Source organism: Cyanistes caeruleus, chromosome 4 (assembly GCF_971803275.1).
Source record: "Cyanistes caeruleus chromosome 4, bCyaCae1.hap1.1, whole genome shotgun sequence".
In the NCBI taxonomy this organism is placed as follows: Eukaryota; Metazoa; Chordata; class Aves; order Passeriformes; family Paridae; genus Cyanistes; species Cyanistes caeruleus.
Window position 1 is genome coordinate 15356304 of NC_141704.1, and position 23000 is coordinate 15379303.

Consider the following 23000-nt stretch of genomic DNA (forward strand, 5'->3'; position numbering starts at 1 on the left):
TTGTCTTTTGGCACAATTGTCACAGTCTGAGTTTCACTACAATGTTGTAGTGAAAGGCACTCTGCCTTTTTTTTTCCAAGGCAAAGTGGCAAAATGAATTGTCAGTCCTGGATATTGAACACATTTCCACAACAAGCAAATTTGCCATCATCAGAGAAGGTCTGTGTTTTCAGAAGGAAGTGAGATGACCTATCTGTCAGCTCCAAAGGCACCTCATGCAGGGGCACGTGTGCCAGAGGCAGCAGGGTCTGTGCTTGTCTCTGCAGCAGACTGTCAGAGGTTGCTGCACTCATCCCACCCTATTCAAAACAAATTGCCACATTAACCTCTCCAACACAGACCTGCACCACTCCCACTGCCTGTGTCTGCCTGTGCCACTTGTGCTTAGCCCTTGGATTAAAGGGCACATCCTGCCTGCCCATGGCAGGGGATTGCAAGTGGCCACCAAGCCTCAGTTTCCCATGACTACAACAAAACACAGCCCTCTAGATCTTAATTTTTGGTGACTGTGTCACCCCCCACCTCGGTGATGGGTGGCTGTGTGAAACTTGGTCTCAGCTGGCTCCTGGGTGGGAGAACAGGGGTGGACACAAGTTTTTAAAAGAAAAGCTTTGCGTACACATCCTCAAGTTGTTCAGCAGTGCTCTGCCTCTGGCCAGTGTTAGGCAGTTGTGTGACACAAGCTCCCAGAATCAAAACAGAGGCTCTAGTAAAACAAAGGCAGTGATGAATGTGAAGAGATTTGCTGTAAAGATAATCCTGAAGATAATTCTGCCAACATGTGGCCAACATAATGCATGCAAGAGTATAAGAAATACAGGGGTTGTACAGGACTGTACTTTGAAACTGGTTGATTTTTATGCTGAATTTAGAAAATGGGGGGGGAATGCATCCTCCGCTCCCAGAAATGCAAAAACTCAGCAAATCCCAAACCCAATAACCTTCCCTTTAAATATCCAAGCTTGGCAGGTAAACATTGCATTTTTTATCTCAAGGTCTTTCCTCCTTATAGAGGAATTATAGAAAGTCTTTGTCTGCTAAGCCCCACACAGCTGCTCACTCTCCTCACAAAAGGATGGGGGAGAGAACCAGAAGGGTTAAAGTGGGAAAATGTGTGGGTTAAGATAAAGACAGTTTAATAGGTAAAGCAAAGGCTGTGCATACATGCAAAGCAAAACAAGGAATTCATTCACCACTTCCCATGGGCAGAAAGGTGTTCAGTCATCCTCAGGAAAGCAGGGCTCTGTCACATGTAATGGTGACTTGGGAAGACAAATGTCATTACTGTGAATATTCCCCCATTCCTTCTTCTTCCCTTCAATCATATGGCATGGGGTACCCTCTGGTCAGCTTTCTGGCTGTCCCCTCCCAACTCCTTGTGCAGCACCAGCCTCCTCACTGGTGGGGCAGTCTGAGGAGTAAAAAGTCCTTGTCTCTGTGTAAACCCTGCTCAGCAGCAACCCAAACATCCCTGTGTTACCAACACTGCTTTCAGTACAAATACAAAACACAGCCCATATTAGCTACTGTGAAGAAAGTTAACTTTATCCCAGCCAAACCCAATACACTTGGGCATGACAAAAATTGTACATGGAGGTGAAGAGTGTACATGGAGTGAAGGTGGGTGGTTCAGAACAGATGCTTTTTGTTTTAACTTTAAGAGCATTGGCAGATACTATCTTCAAGTATGCTCTTAATTTATACCTCTTTGTTATATTCACAGAACTTCTTATGACATTTCTCTTTCTGACCATCATATTGCCTGACTACCTACAGGAACAGAATCCTATGAAACCCTGACCTGGTCTGGGATTGTTTTTCTTCCTTTTTTTTCCTCCATGACCCTGCCCTTCCTTCCACTTTATCCTAAGTCCCAAGCAAGTGCAGAGAGGATCTGCTTCTCTGTTGCGAACAGCTTCATCCCAAGTACACCTGAGCTGGCAGCAGTCCCAAATTCACACCATCCTCAAGACCCTCAGCTGCCAACAGCTTCATCTGGATCATAGCAAAGTACACAAGCCTCTGTCCAACAGTGCTGGAGAGCCACCACTCTCAGGCAGGAACAAATGGGGCTCACTGAGGTGTCCCAGATATGGAGGTGGTGGGTTTTGCCCAGAGGCTACCCCTGGCATCAACAGCCAGTCTGTGGGCACTACTTGCGATCCACAGTATGGAGGATTTGTGGATACAGACTTAAAATGAAGCTCTGCTGGTGCTACAGCACAGCTGTATGGTCATGATAAAACAACCCTTCATGATGAGCTCTGGCTGAGGAGCCCTCAGGTGAGGGAGAGAGCTGCCTTCCCGCCCACTCACTTGCCTGCTCAGTAAGCACAAGGGGAGAGCTGCAGTGCCCACCCCAGGTATGGAAAATAAAATAGAGTGCAGGACTTGGCACTGAAACACAGGGTGCTCTGGCACCTGTGAACAGCTTTCAGCCAGTGGATGAGGGATAAAACCTCCATGAGATGGGAAGGTACTGGCAAATTCTAGTGCATGAGTGGGCTGAGAGCTAAATCTCTACACTTATTAACTCAGTCTTCAGCGATATACAAGCTGCAGCTTGCCCCAGATGAAGGCCAGTTAACTCAAGAGAAACCATCACTTACCACAGGCAGGAAATTTTTGAATTCATATATGAGTCTAATTGAGAGCAATGCACCTCCTGTTCTTTGAATTCACAACACACCAAAGATCAATCCTAAGGAGCCTTCACTTCTTTCAAGTTTATCTCTAACTGAATAATTTTCCTGTTTTCTCCAGCAGCTGACTTCAGGCTAAGTGCAGGTCTGGGTGGGAAGCACACAGGGATGAGAATCAGCAGGTCCCTACTAACAGCAATCACTCTGAAGGGGTGGGCTACTCCCAAGACAGCCAAGTATCTGAAACAAAAACCATGGCATGTCTCAATCAAAGACATTCAAGGAGGGTGAGAAAGAACAGCAGCTTACTAATGATTATCAGATATGAGAAGAAACCTCATCCCAGTTATGGAAAAAGAATAATATTTGTCCTGAAGAGCTCATCCTAGGAGACTGTAACTCAAGAGACCAGTGCAGTGGAGACACTCTCATAGGCACCCATCATTTTACACCTCCTGACCACGGACACAGCCTAACAGCACACAGAATTTGTTACTTTTGTGAGTCATTCAATGAGTCATTCAGGGTTTTATTCATCCTATCCCCCAGAATTACTGCACTGCACATCAGACACTGATAGTTTTCTATATGCTTTTCTCAGGTTTTCTGTCATTGAGGTAAAATGATCCTGTGCTCCCTTAAAGACATGCATCCCTTAAAGTACCTTCCTCCTATAGAACACTAACATCCTTGAGCAACTTGGATCTCATGTATGCATAAGTAACACATAATATACAGAACATATAAGTACAAATATACAGGTACATGCCCTCTATAATTAAAGGAGCATGTCCATACTCAAAGTATTTTTATGTTGTGCCAAATGATGAATTCTACCCTGAGGTAATGAGTCAGGTAAAACATTAACATAAGTTTGATGGTATATCTCAAATTCTGAACAAAACTGTGTTCATCAGAAGTCTGGGAGAGTGGCTTGAACTTTTCACTTAATCAAAAACACCACTCAGTACTGGGTTCAGTAAAATCTGCTGTTCCAAGCACTACCTACATTCATACATGATCCTGTGCAGTGAATGCCAGACAGTTCATGTGATGCCATTGCTATTGAGCATCATTACCATCAAACATGGTTTTGCTCCTATTCCAAACAAGTATCAGCATGGCTAAACCTGGTCACTGTCACTCATGCTGGCAGGCCAGAGGATGAGGACCAAACTCCATCAGAGGCTGACTATATTCTCATCACCTGGAAAGGAAGTATAGTACTGAGGCAAATAGGGCAGCTGACATTGCTGCTGCCTCTTACACCAGCTATCCTGTGGACAAGCAGCAGGCTATTTTTACTACTTTTTAATCAATTTTATTTATCAGGCTGAAATCTTCCCCTTCCTCCCACCTTTTCTTCCAAAATAATTTTTTAAATTCCATTTCTTCTAAATTTCTTATCAATATATGTATCTTGAGAAAGCAGGTCACCCACAGGTTACCTTTAATTAAATACCTCCCATTGATTTTAATGGCTGCAAGATCAGGACCCCACTAAATAATGAATTTGAGCTATCAGAGTCAGTGAGTGGCCTTCCTCCTTGTTTTCTCCCACTGATAGCAAATATCTATAATGGCAATTAACAGGTAAACTGATACTTTACTACTGGGAAGCTGAAAAATGTCTAATATATAACTGAAACTAGAAAATGGTTATAAAACACTTCTGCTGTCTTATAACTTCTATTTCCTCTCCCTCAGTGTCTTCCCTTCCAGAAATTCAATACAGAGCCAACACTTAGTACAAGTTCCATGTGCTTCCCTCAGGCACTTCTACTGAAACCAAGTGTGTTAGCTGGTTTTCTCCAATGCAGGGCATTTCCATCACTACACAGTAAATGAAATGACATTTCTTCCTTCCTCTGATACAATCTGTTTCCTTACTGCAATGTTTTACAGTGCTGGCACATAGCAGGATTGTAAGAAAGCATCAAATACTTGAGCTGGCAGAGAACTGGTTTGATGCCTTTCTGCAAACACAGTGGATAAGACACTTTTACTGACTTTTACTTTTTACTTTTACTGACGAGGCTCCAGTGTTTGGCCCCAAGTGGCAGGGAACCTTCATGATATGCAGTTAATTCTAAACCATCATTTTTCAACAACACTAAAGATAAATATTACTGAGCACATCACTTCTGAGCTAAGTACAGAAAATACTTTGCAGGAGTCGCTTCTACACTTGCTTCTTGTTTCATTACGGTTATCAGAAAAAAACCTGAGTTTGTGCAGGGTGACTCTGCACATTGCCAGGATGTGTCTATTAAGAAAATAGCTGCTGCTGAAGGTTTTTTAATGCAAGAAAGACAAATCAATAAATTTGACCTCTATGGATATCTGTGATAATGGTTATTCATTTCCCATGGGCAACATTGGCAAGAGAAGTCTAAAAAAGTCTAAAAAAGAGCAAAGACCAGAAGCTCCCCAGCAGAATAAAAAAAGGGTCAAGGAGCACCAAAGGGATGCTGGTGGAGGTAGCCCCTATGGCCCTGCTGCCAGGAAAAGACAGAAACAGACAGGAGGGAGGAGACTCCAGAAGGGCCTGAAGGTGTGGATCAAACATGAGCTGGAGACAGGGAGGAGGGAGACAGCTCAGGGGAGCTCTGTGTGCTCAGAAAGGTTGTGCAGTGTCTGAGCAGAATGAAGGGGTTATGTAGTTGTGGGATGACAAACTGACACTGCAGTAGGATTTTGGAAAGAGTGGAAGGATGCAGTACCTGCAAACTAATATGTGTGCATAACTTAAGGTAACTCCTGAGTTTTGGTACTCTGTTATTCAAACATCTCAACTGTGCCAAGTTTATCCCATTTATCTTAGCACAACTGAAATCCCTAAATTATCTCTGTCTTTTCAACCTCCTCATTAAAACCTCAGGAACTTTACTTCCAGTTTTGTTAAAACATGAAGTAGCCAAGAAACTGCTGTACAAACAAATAGAAGCCGAGGTGAAGGCTTAACCCTGGGGCAGGGTGTGGGGGCAGCCTGGCAGGCAGGGCTGCAGAGCTGCCTCCAGCTGCCACTGCCCTGCAGCACCCACTCCCTCCTTCATTCTGGAGAGCTGGTGCAACACGTGCGATTCTCAGATGTGCGGGAGTCCCGAGAGCACGCGGAACACTGGTGAGCGTATCCTACTTGTGCCATTTACTCAATGTTGTGAGCTCCCCCCTCCAGCCCAAATTTAACCATCCTGCAATAAATGCTGCTAGGGGGAAGGTGATGACCTCAGTCTCTGACACGGACAGCAAAGGGCACAGTGCTGCTCTCCACACAGTGACCCTGCTTTTCATCACTTTCATGTCACACAAGTGGCAAAGGCAGTGAAGTCAGCAATGTTTCCTGGCATTTCCTTCTGCTCTCCCTCTCTGCCCTGAATTTTTTCCTGTTCAGTGGAGACTGGCTCATTTCACTTCAAAAAACTGGGGCAGAAGAAGAAAATGATGACAGGACATGTGTTAACAACAAGAAAACACCAGCTGCTAACATGGCTCACCTACCAGTCTGCTTGAACCACAGCAAGCTCTGAAAATGAGGCAAGAGTTTATTTTTAAATCTGTGTCAGATCTCTTTGTGTCAGATCTCCTTTTAAAGAGCATTCCTCTGCTGCTTGGGCCCCTTATCTGCTCACTGGCACTTCAGTGAGCTGGTCCAGAGGCTCTCCCTGCAGCTGTGCCCACGAGCCTGAAAGCTGGAGTGTGCCTCCACTGCCTCAGCAAGTACTGCTCATTCTGCCAGAGTAATCCTCTAAGAAATATGCACACATGGAAACAGAGTAAGAGCTTCATAGTGTCCACAGATGTGTGCATGGCAACACACCAAGATTCGCTTCTACTTCTCTGGGCTCCAGATAGCAGAAAGTATATTATGTATATTAAGCACAAAACTTAAGTTTTATTTTAAAAAAACAAACCATAAAATACTAATAGAAAGCTTTTCATTACCTCAATAAAATATCCTTAGGCTAGGAGATCCTATCTAGGAGTCAAAATAAAATTTTAATCCTCCCATTCAAACTGCCACACAAACTGTGATGAAAGGATGCAGCACTGGAAAATAAAGAACTTGCTGATCATATTAATCCTTCACCTTCTATTCAGCTTCCTACACCAGTATCCTGTTTCCTTTTTAACAGCCAACAATGCTTCTCTATTTCCTTATGTGATCCCCCAAAATGCTATCATGTCAGACTTAAAAGGAATGCTTCTTAGTCACTAAATGAACTCTTTAATTTTTGTTATGGTTTATAGAAGATCTCTGACATCTACCTGTAGATAGTGACACTGTACACTCTAAAAGCCTGCTTTCTGGTTCATCATGAAATGGCTGCTCTGCACAGAGAGCCTGCAATCCTTTTACTTCAGTCAGACTGACCCTGTGACCAAGTGGCAGTGACCAAGGGGGCAGATGAGGGACAGGGACCCCAGAGTCCACCTCTGAGTGCCATGGACTGCTTGCAGTGACAACTTTTGCATTTCTCTTGTGTATAGCAGACAAAAAATTACTTAGTAAGACAGTGGTTTATTACTGAAAGATGTGAACCATTTAATAATCATATTTTCCAAACCAGAGAAGCTAGTGCTAGCTAAACTTGTCATTTGACAAGAAAAGACAGCTATAGGGAAGAATTTTCTTTGTTTCAGAAAATTCTGCACTAATGCTTGGTAGTTATTACACTGAAGGCTCCTGCACACCACAATTTTTTAACAAAATACAAGTGAATCAGTTGGTTTAGATACACTAACACTATAATTATATAATAGTTATATATTTATAACATATTAAAAAAACTGAAAATGAAAATAGCTCCAAGTACCTGAAGGTTTCCCTAGGAGTAGCTCTGAAAAAAATGTACATCTAGTTTTGCCTTCCTGAGTCAAAACTCCAAAGTCCTATGAGAGGATTTTTGTCCCAGGCAAGGTAAGCAAGACCAGTACCATTTGTACAGAGCTGTGCCAATGTGCCTGGCTAAACAAATAAAATTCAGGTCACCTGCATATGTCAGGTCAGAGCTGGATGACCCACACCTCTACTGCTGTATAAATAGCAGGGCTATCACCACCACAATTAGTCTTACCTTATTGTAGTACTGCACCTGAACCGAGTGCCACTGCCCATCGCTGACCCCTCCCGCAATGAACGGGGACACTGTCGTGGTTGTCTCCCCTGCAAAAACAGGCAGAAGGGAAAAATAAGTCACCATCACTGCAAGAAACACAGGGAGACTCTCAGTGGGCACAGGATGCACCCACCTTGCTCCATCAGGGAGGAATTTGGGTTTGTCCTGCAAGACAATAAATATCTCCAGTTTCACAGAGCTACTCCGGTGCACAAAAACCAGCCTCTGGGACATTTGGGTGAGTTATGTTGTTATTTAATCATGCTTCTGCAAAGCATGGTAACAGATACATTCAGCAATAGATACAGCTACTGCTGAGGTGATGAACTGAGGGAGAACTGCACGTGAAATTTTCTGCATTTTTGCCAAAAGCACCCTTTGAGGTTTTTTTTGGTATGATGAGTATTGTGACAGGATATTTTGTCAGAGGAGGGAAGCAACTCCCTGTTAGATCTAAGAAAGTGATATCCAAAAGTACTCTAGCATAATACTCATGGTATCCTTGGGCTCAGCAAACTTTTACCCGTGATTAATGAAATTATTGGCAGTCTTTCAGTGTTCAAATCTGAAAGCAAGACTTCACCACTGTAATTGGAAAGCTGAAGCTTTTAAGCAAGGACTGAGTCAGCAGACCCAGCTCAGTAACCAGGCATATCTGTTTTGAGGTAGCAGCAAAATAAACATTCATGTTGAAAGTAGATAATGGGCCTGGCACAGAGAAGGGATTGGCCGCTTTCTTTTTTTTTTTTTTTTTTTTTTTAATTTTTTTAACATTTGGAAAATCCTACATAATAAACCACAAGAAAGGTAGCTCCTCCTGTAAACTAACAAAGCTCATAGTATTGTGGAACTTAAAATGCACTTTCAACTCTCTATTTGCAAAAAATAAGTCAAGTATTATTCTTGTGTCCCCTACTCTCCTTTAACTCCCATACCATGTATTTCTGTTATTTAAACAATACATATTTAAGCTTAGCCTGTATGACATCCTGCTGCGATGGTTTTTGTCATATAGTGATAAAATCTATACAAATAACTGGGCTTTTTATTCAGCTATGAAGTGTCTGCAAAAGGAAGATCAAGATGTTCTGCAATCCTTTCACTCTGCTTTCTGTGAAAAAGTTGTTGCAACACGTAACACACTGAGATCAGGTGTCCACAACTTGTACTGTTCGTTAAAAGCCACTTAAAACTATAAAACATAAACCATCTCCTTCCAAAGAAAATACCATTTGTAATATGCAGGACCAGACCTGCTCTCAGGTGCAGCAGTGCAAATCTAAATTTAGTTTCATGTATCTTAAAGGAGTTCCTTCACATTTAAATGCATATAAGTGCAAGCAGAATTTATTTTTTTCCCATTCATCCTCAGGGTACCTTCCAAGCAATTTGATTCAAGTTTAGACAGGTGAAGCAAAGTTACAGCAGAAAGCACATCTCTCTGCAGTATGTTATTTCCTTACACTAATCCATTCAGAAACCTGCCTTAAAATCTAATTTGGACAACTTTGAGGTAATAAAGGGGAAATGTAACCAGATATCTTCAACCAAAAGGGCTCACATATGCACTTAAGCATCACTGGTAAATCAATGGGGTCACACAGGATTTACCATGGGGTCTGAGGGCAGCAGCCACCACTGGTGATGAGTGTGCAACATCATTGTGGGCTGTGTTTCTGCTTCTATGGTTTTGCTGCTTGCAATCTCTCACTTTCCCCAAAAATAAAACAGGAGTTGACTTGAGCCCATGTGTCTACCCTGAATATGGATAATGGGAAATAGCAGGATTATTTCCTGAATTATATGCCCAATACAGAGGCACAAACATCTCACTTGACCTACATATAGCTCCACTTGACTTACAGGACAACAGCCCTTTCCAGATATTCGTTTTAGTTTCAATAGAAAAACACCTTAAACCTGTGACAACTATAGTTTGTCTACACTACTGAGATTTCATGAAGTCACCAAAACCTTGCCACTGAAAGCACAGATCTGCTTCAGGGCAGATGTCCTGCCTGAGCTTTGCTTCTCAGCCCTCCTCTCTCTTCCTACAAGCACCAAAAGACACTGGCTTAGACCTAGTGCAGAAAGCAAGCAAAAGCCAAAGCTGCCACTTGTTTCCTGGCCCACTGTAGCACTGAGCGTGAAGTTCTCCTAAATTCATTGTTGTTTATGGCTTCTTCTAAGAGGAGGTGCTTCTCCAGTGCAGAAATGCATTCTAGAGACAGCACTGCTCCTTCCCAATCCCTAATAAATGGCAGGCAGTTTTCACTTCTGCTAGCTTTTCCTTTGGCTTGCATAGATTTTTTAGATAACATTTATGCACCTATGCTCCTCTGATGGTGTAGTGTAAACATGCATAAACACACAAAACTTATCACAGCATGATAAAATGAAGTCTCATTTAAGCAAACATTGGCTTGGAGGCCAACATTCAGGCTAGTGCCAATCTTTTATAGTAGTCATAAACTCTGGCTTTTATAACTGATATGCTGACAAGCTCCTGCCCACGACAGTGAGTGCAATCACCACAAACCGCTACAATCTGGAGTACACCCGGCATCAGTTGTTTACTGCGCAATGCCAGCCAGTAAATTAATGAGGCAGCAAATAGCCATATAAAATCACTGAAGTGCATTTCCAAACGGCTTGAGAGGTTCTCCTGACCTCGAGCAGAAACGCTGAACTCAAGTGAAACCTCACCTGCAGAGAAGGTGAGCTGGATCTGCTCCTCAATGATCTCCAAGGCAATGAAGTCGTGCTTCTCGTTGAAACGCCCATTGTAGAGTAGGAGAGCGTTCCTCTCCCTGGTTGCAAACCTAGAACACAGAGACATGGAGTTAGCTCTTGCTTAACAGCTTATGGATTAAAGACTGATGGTCAAGTCACACAGAAGAAAGATGGCATTGTGTTTAGCAGATAAACAAGCCTTTGACTCAATCTTCAGACAGAAAACTGTAAAACTGAGGAGTCAGCCACAGGACAAATCTACTCTTTCACAGTCAACAAGGCAAGCAGATGGAAATTACAGAAATCTACTCTGCAGAGATCTGCTGATGCTCACGAGGGCTAAAATTAGGCAGACACAAGATGCAACAGCAGTATCTGACACTGATCAAACAGCAACACTACACTCTGCAAACAGGCTGGGAGCTAGAAAGCATTTTCACATCAAAGTGGGATCCTGGCTGCCTGCGTGCTGTCTAAATGCTACAGGGTCCTAGGACAGTCACCAACTGATTAAAAAAGCCTGATGGGGAGGTAAGGGGAAAGAATGATAAGAGTTACTTTATAATGCTTTATAATATAGTTACTTCAATAGTGCCATGTCGAAAATCAGTCAATCAACAGGTCAGTCAGTTGGAGGAAGGAAAATAAACACTTAAAAATTTCACTAGATCAGCACCAATGGGTGCATTTGGATTTTATTTTTCTTGTGCTACTAATATGGGATGTATCTTTCTTGCAGAAAAAGAGGCAACCCCACTTTTAAAAAAGCCTTGGTTTTTGGGGTTATTTTTGTCAGCACAGAACATTTTTTTCAAATTTCTGCTTGTTGTATTTTATATTTTTTAATTGAATTCTCTGATCTCTGGAGAGTTGCACACAGCTTTCATCTACTCAGAAATGCAAAAAAAAAAAAAAATTATTACACTTCACATAAGCATTTTTACAGAGATTAATATTAGATAAAGAGATAAAAAAAGAGAGAAACCATGGGAATTTCATGCATTTCCCAATGGCAATTTAATCTGATTTTGTATCTTGAACTGCAGGAAATATGCCTGATTTAAATTAACCCACTTTTCCTACAAATGAATGAACTACTGAACACAGCTAATGAAAATTGTCTTCCACGGACGCAAGAAGTGACTCTTGTGCCTGTCATATCATGTCTAATAGCAAAACTCTCATGTGATGCAACAGAACCTGCATTTCAAAGAATGGGACTGAAGCAGTATTTTAGAATACTAGGGTAGGTATTTGAAAGAAAAACTTCCAAAGACAAAGAATATTTTTTACTAGAAGCTGTTTGTCAGACATCGGTATGTTGTGGATCACACTGAGTAGAGAACTTTCACAATTTAAGCTACCTAGAACAGGAAATTTTATTTATATATTTTTAATGTTTTGGAAGGATAATGAATTGTTCAAAAAACAGAAGTCACAAATTTGATATTTCCTATAAAATTCAAATTTCAAAGAATATGCATTATAGTCCATCATAATATTAATGTTTTGATTACTTTAAATCAGTTTTGATATACACATTTCTTTCTAGTTTTGTTTATCATAATATATTATACAAATAAAAGACAAACTAAATTAATTACAATTATACCATTGAAATGTATCAATATTATCAAAACATGGATTTAGTTTTCACTTTTCACCATCAAGCATTTCATCCAAAGGAATACAGTTTCTGTAATACATTTCCTAAGACTATTTTTTCATGGATAACTGCTTCATCCAAATATTTTTATCAGAATATTTTATCCAGAATATATATGAGCAAAGGAAAAGGGAATAATACTAGTGGTGCTTCTTCAGTGGGCAGGAAGATTTAGTCTGGCAGCAATAAAAGGAAGCTTAGTTTTGTTTGAATTCATTTTCTCATATTCTTACAATTTCCTACCATAATTTTAAGTATCAAACCATTATTTATTAAACTATTACATTATTTAGCCATTTTGTAGATTTCTTTATCTGTGCTCAGTTCCATTCTTCACCACTAGTGAAAAGCAACTTTTGTATTATACTCATTAAAAGCACTACTACTTTTGAACTTGTCTGGTTATCACCCACCAGCTGGGGGGAAAAATACTGTTTTTTAATAGAAGGGATATGTTTCATTTCATGACACAGGAAACAAAAGCTTCTCTTTCTTACCAAATTTTGCATAAATAATGAGAAAACTTCTCCACTAATAGTGTCTCTCGGAGGGAATGAGTAGTAAGTGTTGGAATTAAGCAAGAAGATACATAACATTGGGAGCAGAAAGACATGCATGGTCAGTAACCTAAATGCTTAAAAAAAAATTTTAGTTATGAGACTGGACAATGCAAATATTCTGCTCTTTGCTAGGAGTGGGTCATGAGTCACTTGAGGGCAAGGGAAACTGGACACCCTGGAATGCTCCCAAATCACAAAATACACAGTGGCAAATCATCATCATTAGCAGTCAAACTGCTAATTCTTGCTGATTGATCCTCACATGTTTTCCTCCTCCACTGAAGGATAATAAAAGCCAAAGAAATAGCTAGTGTAAATAAAAATGAACTTCAGGTATGAAAAGCTAAATGTGTTGCCATTCTAGACAGTGGGATGAATGTCATAATGGCTGAGAATTCTTATATCACACTGAGTGGACTAAGTAGTGTTTAGCTCATGACTAAATAAGCCATTGTGGTTCTAAAGATAGTGAAGAAACCCTGGTATCAGGACTACCTTTTTACAGTACTTTGCCATTTCTCAATAACCCCTACACAGGCCATTTGAGTAATTTTAACTTGAAGCAGCCTAAAAGTCAAAGCTTTCTTTCCAAAAGCCTGAAAAATGACACCTCATGGCTGAGGGGACAAGTCAAGGGTAGTGCAGACAATTCATGCTGGCAGCCAGCCCAGACCGCGCCTTTGTTTGTTCTCACTGTGGGTCTGACAAATCCAAGAGCCTTTTGCTCCTCAGTTTTTCTGTGTACTTAGACCTGATGCCCTAAAACAATCTTCAGAAGCACAACTCTCCCTTGCCTTGGCTTGTGTGCAAACCATGTCTGTGCTTTCTGATTTAACCAAAATTTCAAGATTCCATAAAACTTTGACTTCAGGATTAAGGCAGATGAAAGATAAAATGAAATCATAAAATGATAGAATGGTTTGGGTTGGAAGGGACCATAAAAACCATCCAGTTCCAATGCCCTATCATGGGCAGGGACACCTTCCACTAGACCAGGCTGCTCAAAGTCCCATCCAGCCTGGCCTTGAGCATTTACAAGGATGGGGCATTACTTATATTAACAGAATCGTGTTACATGGGGAGCCTCTCTGGGATTTTAGTTCAGGAAAGTAAACTGTGCTAAAGGACAGTACTGAAAAACATGTTGTAAAACAGTGACCTGGCTCCTGACAAGATAATGGCTGGGTACTGGAGGGGACATAAGCCTGAAGCCTGTCTCATCTCCTGAGCACTTTCTCTGGACATACACACAAACAAGTTCACTGTTGCAGCTGCTGCTGTACCTATCAAAAAATCCCCAGCTCTGCTCTTTGAGGTCAGGACTAACACATTTTGTGTTGCTTACTCACAGTCAGCTGTGAGGGAAAATGAAAATCAATCCTGACCAGCTAAACCATGGGAAAGCTGCAAATCTACCCCCTCCTCAGAGAAGAGGCATCTGTGTCCCTGGAGCTCTGTCTCCACACCAAGCAACCCCTATGCCTGAACCAAGAAGTTTTTTCCAGAAGAGGAGTGTTTCTCAGGTGAGGGAGAGCTCATGACTGTGGCTGCTATCATTGTTCCTCCTTGCCTTCCTGAGCACCCCCAGGGGAAAGAAGGAGACTGCCCAACATGGGGATGTTGGCACAGATGGGATGGGGCTAAGACTACTTGTGCCTGGGAGGTGGGATGAGACCAGAAGCAGGACCTGGGTATGAAGGCCAGAAGGAGCTAATTGAGGACCTGGATCAGTTGGAGTTGTCCCAGGCCCAAAGCTGGGGACCACTGGAAAGCAAGAACCTGAGAAGGACCAGACTGTGCTCAGCCATGGCCTGACACGCCCAGGTTCCCTCACAGGTGAGGAAGCAGGAGATGGGAAGAGTTCTCCTAAACAAGGAACACAAATGTATTGGTTCTGAAGCTGGACTGAAGGCCAGGAAGCCAAAGGCCCAGCTAGTAAAAGTGTCAAACCCAACATCCACCCTTGCACTTCTGTGGCTGAAGGCTGCTGATGGGTGGCCAGAGTGGTCCTGGTGTCACTTCTCCCCGCACCGTCACCCTGTGTTACGACAGCGAAGGTCGTGAGTCAGCAACTCAGAAACATCCACAGCAGAGCAGAAAATCAAATCCTTTCAGATAACATGCCTATGCCCTGCCTGCAGCAGTCACTGTCAGAAAGCCCTGCAGTGACTTGCAGGGGCAGGTCTTTGGTGGGCATCAGTGACAAACAGTCCCAAGCTCAAGCAAGAAACCACCAGCCAGAGAACCCTTCCCCTTGGGACTTACATGAGGGAGACGGTGAAGTGGAAGCGCTGCCGCAGCCCCTTGAAGGTGATGAAGGACTGAGGGGGGAAGCTCCTGGTGGTCATCTCGCAGTACGGCCGCTCGTACTCTCCGGGGGGACACTCGCACTTGAAGCCCCCGATGAGCAGGTTCACGCAGGTTCCTCCGTTCTTACACACCCCCGGAGCACAGCGGCCGGAGCGCGCGTTCACCTCACAGTACTCTCCTGCAAGGCGAGAAGCAGACATCAGGGAAGGTGACACCTCACCCCAGCACCAAGCTGTGACACTCAGCTACCCAAGTGGTTCTGCTGCAGTTAAACTGCTTCCAAACCTCTACACCTGATCCCCTAAGCAACTGAGGTACAAGCCCGTGATTGCTGGGGGTAAGGATGCTGCATCTTCTACAAGTCTGGATTTTCAGGGAAGTGCAGAATATGATTTGCTGAGCAATCTTCTTGCAAATATCCAACAACATTGGCCTACGTTTTTCAGATTCCTTGGCTGCTTCCAGACTGGGTAACAAATATACAACTGGTGACACACAGATCTAGATGGGAGAAGGTAGAAACCCCGCACATTCCCTGTCAACCAAAATACATGCAAATTGTTTTGGTGTTTCACTATAGTTGGAAATTGTGTAAAACAGATAAATGGTTGCACTTTGTCCTGAATGGAACCTGGCTTTGCTGCCCATGGTGACAGCAGAACATGGCTGAGCTCATGACAAAGCTCTCAAAATGTCTATAGCAAGAACAAGCAGGGTACAGATGACATAGGGATTGCTTCCACCTTTTCCTACACATGCATTCTAAAGGTGATGACCATTTTCTGAACCTTTTGGAGCAGGGCATGTTAACTCTCCACAGAAATTGTGGATTCTGTGCATCACTTACTGAAGTTGCTTCACCCCTAAATACTTTGTCTTTATTCATCCCCAAAGCATGTAGTAAGAGTTGCTAAATACAATACTAAAGATGGAGTGTCTTTCTTTGTATGTGTGCTGTGGGTTTTTGTCCTGTGCTTGCCCAAAATCTGAGAATGAATCCCAATTTAAAAAAAGTAATGTAAAGAGGATATTAATTTTAAAAAATCTGCTGTGGCTGGGACAAAAGCAGCTGGTGAATTAATCATTGTACAGAAAGCCAAACCCTCTGTGTGAGCCAATTAATTAACATTAGTGTTTTGACACGTGTCTTCCTATGGTATAAAGCATGTTCACATCCCACATGTAAAACTGTTCGGAGAAACTCGAGGTGGCATACACCACCAGTAATGGTGTCTGACATACAAATGTAGAGCAATACTACTGGACACAGCCAGTTGAAGAAAATGTTTCTAACACTTCAATGTTTGCATGATACCAGCAGATGATACAATTACATTGGGACAGGCTCTTTGCAGAGGTGCTCAGCAACAGGATAAGGGGCAACAGGCTCAGACTGAACAGCAGGGAGTTCCATCTGAGAATGAGGGAAAACTTCTGTCCTTTGAGGATGACAGAGCACTGTCAGGGCTGTCCAGAGAGGCTGTGGAGTCTCTTTCTCTGGAGATATTCAAAACCCAGCCAGATGTGATCCTGTGCAACTTGCTGTAGGTGGACCTGCTTTAGCAGGGGTTCGGAGGAGCAGAGACCCCTTCCAATCCTGACCATTCTGGTCCTGTGATTGATTCAAGCACAGTTAAAACTGTGAAAACACATTCCTGCAGGAAAGTAAAAGCAGCAGGAGCTGTGGGCAGTGACTCATTAACAAAGGCAAATTTAAATGGAAAGTTTTGTTCCATCCATTTGCTGCCCCACAGCCCTGCTCCCACAGGTTCCCACACCAAGGCTGCCCACACTGGAAGCAGGCTGAAGTACACTGCAGCAGTACTGCTGCTCCCAGACCTGGATCTGCACCTCCTTTGTGTGCCAGGCTCTAAACTGCCAGGGTTTGCAGCTGGTTTAGCCAATGCCCCAAGGGCAGTGATCTCTGAGATGAGGTGGGCAGCTCTGTGGTTTTGGCTCTCCAGCTTTGCTGCCTTTTTCTTCTTGCATCAACATCACTTGACTTTTAAGACAGGTATGGCTCAAGCTGGCAAAATGCAGGAGCAAACACAAGACTGCTATGATCAAGAGCCAGGCCTGGATGCACACCCCATCCAGGTGAGGCCAGATCTGGAGGATGGACCTGCTCTGTGCATTACTCTGAAATGATAATCTACATAACCTTGAGCCCAAGCCTGTGTTTAGAGCTTTTCCCCTTCAGCACTGATGTTCCTATATTCTCTTTAACACATTAAATGAAATGCTGTGAAAATCACTTGATAAATATCTTCCTGTTTCCATTCATCAGCTCTACGTATCAGGCAAGATTATGTGAATACACTTTCCTTAATATTTTTAAATGCTGTATCATGTATTTCTTTTGGAAAACATTGTATACATCATCCAAGACATCCCTCAGTATACTGGATATGGTGCACACATGCATCAGATGTTTTAAGAGGACACTACACCAAGCACTTGATGAACCACTGCATAAGCACAGCCCTTAAACATGTATCTTGTGTACCAAAACATTCAAAAAATGGAAAAACAAAATTCCTATAGAAAGACAGAAAACAGAGGTTTGCTGCTTTAAACAAAGAGGTAGGATATTTTGTGAAATAACTCTGACTCAGAGAAGAATGTAATCTTCAAGGCTTTCTGAGAACAGAATGATGTATTTTGTAAAAGCAAATAGCACGAAGGCTTGAATACACAGAGAGAAAAAGGGTGAGCTAAAAGGAGAGATTCCTGGCATTGCATCATGCTGTGGAAATGCCATGGCAATACAGAGGTGAAATATAAAAGCCTAAGCTGGAAGTCATTGATGCTTCTGTATTAATTCTGTATAGACCGTTTGTTTAGATACCTATCAGGCATAAAACTATTTAAGAGAAAAACTTACAGAAAAGTTCTATTGTACTGTGTTTATCACTGCTTTTATTATGATGTGTGAAGAAGCAAATTAAAAGAAAATACTTCAAGATTCTTTGTCCTATATTCATTCAGCTGTAGTATCATTGATGTCCCAGTTACTAAAATTATTCTGAATTCTCTTAAGTCTGTAATGTAAATGAGAACTGCATTTGATGCATATTCTTTGATGTTGACTTTTCATATTTTATGTCTATTTACCAAAATATATTAAAATAGTGGTTTTGAAATCTCAACAGTAAATCCAAGGTGTCACTTTGAGGCACAAAGGTTGTCAAAAAACCTTTTGCTTTTTACACTTAAAAACTGTAATTACCTTTTTCTCCAAAACTGCCTGGAATTATTTAGAAACAGAGCATTTTTGCCTTTTGGAGTAGCCATTTGAGCAAGAATTTGAAGCACTGCTTTGATCAGGACTGGCAGCAGAAGGCACCTTTGTGTCACCCTTGGGTTTGTCACTTCCAAGGGCAGCCACCTACCCTTGGACCCACCACTGTCCCACAGCTTTGCCCTGCAGGAGTTTCGAGGCACAGCCTAAAAACCATCCTCAGAATTTGAACCAAAGCCTGCATGGACTTGAAGGAAGAGCTGGCTGCTGGCTGGAGTCAGAAGGCCCTAAGGGAAGAGCTACTTGAGGAGCAGAAAAGGAAGGGAGCTGCACGTGCCAGCCTTTGGGAATGAAAAGCCCCTGTGTGCCTGCTTGCAGCTGGAGGTTGGAGGGCTGGGACGTGCCATCAAAAGGGTGGCCTTACAGTCTGGTAGGAAAAAATAGTACAGGAGAGGGAGAGCTGCTGAGCAGTGAGGATCTGGAGGGGCTGGGGTGATAAAAGCAGAGCCCAAACAGCAGTCATGCACAGCCTGGAGTCAGTCTGTGATGCTGGAGATGGCGGCATGGCTCAGTCACTCACCCAGCCTGTGCAACTCTCCTTTGCTCCTCACAGCATTTCCTTGACTAACATAATTTCATTTTTCACACTGGCTTGCATTTGAGGAATCACTGAACAAACTAGTTACACATCACAGCCCTGTGAAATCCAAGCAGGGGATGTGAAGCTCAGCCCTTCCAGCTGCTAAAGCTAAAGCATGCACTCTCAGATAACATGGACTGTGGCTGCCTGTAATCTGCCAGCAGATTCCTGGGCTTTGAAAAAATTCTGCCCTTGCCAGGAAATTATTTACTGTGACATGACAATAGCTCATCTTATAGGCTCCTAATTAATATTGATGACTCTTAAAGCTACGAGTCCTGTGGCTTTTCTGCAGCCCTTTATGTAGTGCTTCTTGTTTTTAAAGCCCTTGAGATCGAAATGTCACTGTTGTTTTTGACACTGCATCCTACTCACAAACATCCTATCTTTAATACATCCCTATCCTCTTCAATTTTAGGACTAATGTCACAAAGATGTAAATCATAAAGTTTCTATTAGTAAGTTTATGTAAGTGAGGACACCACAATGGCAGGTGCAAAATAGCAAGAACAGTCAAATACAAAGGTTGGCTAGATTTGGCCTTCCTCTGACCTATTCCAAAGAAAGTAATGGAAGTTTAACTAAAAAACAATAAATGGTGATGCAAAAAGTGAAAAGAAATAAAAATAAGCTGTCTCAAAACTGAGACAATAATCTCACAATTACAAATGCTTTGTAGCTAAACACTGTGGGTTTCAAGCAACACACTGGTGTGCATCAATGAGCCAGTCTTTGCAGAAATCTGACTGTGGTTTTCCTGATGAGTTATTTGACCTTACAACAATGTATAATGTTTGAAAGCTTTCTGGAAACAAGATGATGGCATCCAAATACATACAGAATTCCTCTTCACGTCAGTTTACTGCAGTGTGTTTCTCCAATACACTGGTTTACAGACCAGCCCTCAAAATCTTTTACTATTCTCTGATTGCATTCAACTGAAACAGTACATTAAATACATATTTACATGAAGCAGCAGATTTGTACTGATGTTCTTTTTTCTTCAGTTTTCCTGGACACATTAATTTTTTACTCACTGTCTGTAATTGTTTGAACTGATTATTTTCTCTTTTCTCATCCTGCCACTTGCTCTAGACACATATTAATTTTCTCTATGTTTATAATTGCTTTGCCAGAATAGAAAGCATTTTGAGCAGCTGATTGAAGCAGCACACCTAAAATTATATGTTTTCAAGTGGAAAGGAGAATCCACAAGAATTAAGGCAAAAGGAAAAACAACAAGGAACAGAACAACTAAATTCTTCAAACAATTCCCACTGACTGTTTGTCCTAATAGAGAACCAACTATATTAAAAATGTATTTGCTGTATTGGACATTATGGGAAATCAATCCTCCATTTCCTCTAGTAATTAAAGCACTACTAAACTTACATGGCAATTAGCATCAAAGCAATCAGTGCACTAAGTAATAAGAAGGTTGTTAAAAACAAATTAGCTGCAGAATCAGCTTGGAAATCTCTACTAGGACAAGAGATAAAGAGGTTGGGATCCTGCGCTTTAGGGGTGGTTTCACCATAGTTCAGACTGAGTGGGAGTTACCACAGTCCCCTCCTTTCCCTGAGCATGCTGCAGTTTCCTCCCCCTCCCTTGTGCTGGCATTCATGTAATCCTGCAGTTGACTGATTTGTAGAGCTAAGATGGCAAAACACCATTCATTTCTTTATTGAAGCGTTAGCAATCTTCAGATTAAGTCCCTTCTAGGACTGATGGGATGAATAGCACATGGGAAGGAGGCAGGACAATGCACCCAGGGAGAAGAATGAAGGAATGGTCTTAGAAAGGTTTAACTGTTATGGAAATACAGCTTTAAGCCATTTTAGATGGCTCATGTGTGAGTCTAGTGGCTCATTGCTTGCCCTAGGTGAACTGGATCAATACCTCCAGTAGATTCCCACCTCTCTCCACTGATTGTACATGGATGTACTGCAGGAAAATTTGCCTAAAATATAGGTGCAATTAAAATAAAAAAAAATAGCACTGGATTTTGTCCATGAAGGGAAATTCATTACTTCAATGGCTCTGTGGTACAGGAGTTTACCCTCAGAATCTACTGGGTTTCCTTACCTCCCAGCAAATTGGCAGCAAGTGCCAATTACCAATGAAATGTGACACAAACAAACAAACAAACAAACATCTACTGGGTTTATGAGAGAAGCTAGAGAGCAGCTACCCAGAAACATTAGCCAACTCATTCTGAATGATGGAGAAGCTGGATCAAATAAAAGTTAGAAGCCACTGGTGTACTAGTGACAGAGATTAATTAGGGGACAACTAAACTCATGTGCCATTTCACATGAGTGACTCAGTAGTGTTATTTGAGTACCAGATGTAAAATCAAGGGCCAAACCCATACTGCCACTTCAGAGAGACCATGCAGGCTCCATACCATGACAGTGATGGTCATGACTTTGTGAGGTTTCTAAATGACACTGCTACTAAACCTTTACATTTGAAAATACATTTTGGTCTTTCCTTTTACTCATTTGTTTATGTTTTTAGAACTGGGACCTGATCTAGGTTAATTTAAATTATCCCAAATCCTCTTATAGGGAGAAATACCAGCTTAAGGTCTATTTTAAAGTTTCCCTCCTTTCTTTTGCTTTCTGCTTCCTTTGCTGCTTTCTGACTTAAAAAGTCATATTGTGAGAAACAGGTTAAAGTAAAATAATACATAAAACCTACGTAGATATACTCCACACATGCACACTCAAACTGCTGACTTCCAGTGACAGCTGTCCTGCAGAATTTCAGTTGCTAACCATCCCAGATTTAATATTATGTACTTACAAGAGACTATATATACTCTCTTTTAGTATATAAGTACAAGTCTCTCTTAGTGTACAACACTAGGCAAAGTAACAGCAAAAACATTCCTGTCACACTATGTGTATAGCTTGCAAAGTAGTTCTCTGAGGTGATATGTAGAAATGATTCTATAGTAAGATACTCTGGAAATCACCTTTTATCTCTGGATCTGCTTTAGTTTTTCCGTGGGCATAAGCACTAAGCTCTGAGCTGGTGGGAAAAAAGTGTGCAGATTTACCACTGCTCTTTTGGATACAAATATATCTATATATCTTAGACCTCTCCTTCATCACCACCTTTCTCCCTTCCTTGTGCTTCTTCTATGAAGTTCCCCCTAGGCATCCCTGATGACTCACAACTGAGATTTTCAAAACCCGTAAGACTCAGATAAATAAGGTTCCTAAGATTTTTAATCATGAGATATTTTAAAATAATCAATGTGAGAGGCTTTTTATTTGCCTCTGAAGCTATGGGTGTCATCTGCTGGTCTCAAAGTATGTGAGAGCTTTTGGTGGTCAAATTCCAGCCCAAACTGTCTGTTCTGAGGGAGCTCCCATTTCTACTCACACCTCAACAGGATGATGCTACTTGAGCCTTCCCAGTTCCTCTTCCCACCAGGGTCCTCAAGGCAAATATCTGCACCCTGGCTGCTCGGAAGTCCTGCAAGCTTCTGGCAGGAGAAGGAGGACCACCATGAAAATATCCCATGGGTCAAACAGGCAGGGGAGAGGCCAGGACCCCATTCTACATGCTGGTCCTTCCCCACTGGAAACCAAGCTAAACTGTATTTTACAAAAGCAAAAGCAGCAAAAGCAGGTCTCAAGCTGCTTCAGGCTGTGCCCACTGATGCAATGCACCTGCAGAACAGCCACTGCAACAGTGCCTGGCTCTTTGACAGCCCCAAACCAGGCTCAGGATCCTAGAACAGCATCAGTCTGAGCAAAGATGTTCCATTTTCCCTGGACTCCTCCCCTTCCCTGGTCACAAAACAAAGCAAAACAAAAGACACCCTGCAGAGAAGGATGGATGGATTGATGATTTGGGTTGTTTTGTGTTTTTTGCATTTAAATGAGAAGGAATAATTGAGGGAGGTGGGAGGGAGAAGAAACAACACAGAGGAGGATTAGTGATATTTGGGGCACATCTGTTGGAGAAATGAATTAGTCTGTGGATTCCAGAATTATGAGCATGTTCTCAAGATCATATATGCTCAATGTTGCATGATCACTGAAACTCATTCTCCTATGCAATTTCCACCAGTG

The 23000-nt window shown here is 42.1% G+C and overlaps 1 protein-coding gene across 1 annotated transcript in view; it reads right to left on the reverse strand.

Annotated features, from left to right (window-relative positions):
• The window catches only part of CELSR1 (cadherin EGF LAG seven-pass G-type receptor 1), a 169632-nt gene that overhangs the window by 65929 nt on the left and 80703 nt on the right, over positions 1–23000 (reverse strand). Inside the window, exons 3-5 of the mRNA XM_023918651.2 lie at positions 14987–15209; positions 10469–10584; positions 7721–7809 (exon numbers count right to left, since the gene is read on the reverse strand). Of these exons, the coding sequence (XP_023774419.2) occupies positions 7721–7809; positions 10469–10584; positions 14987–15209 (428 nt within the window). The remainder of the gene's footprint in view (positions 1–7720; positions 7810–10468; positions 10585–14986; positions 15210–23000) is intronic.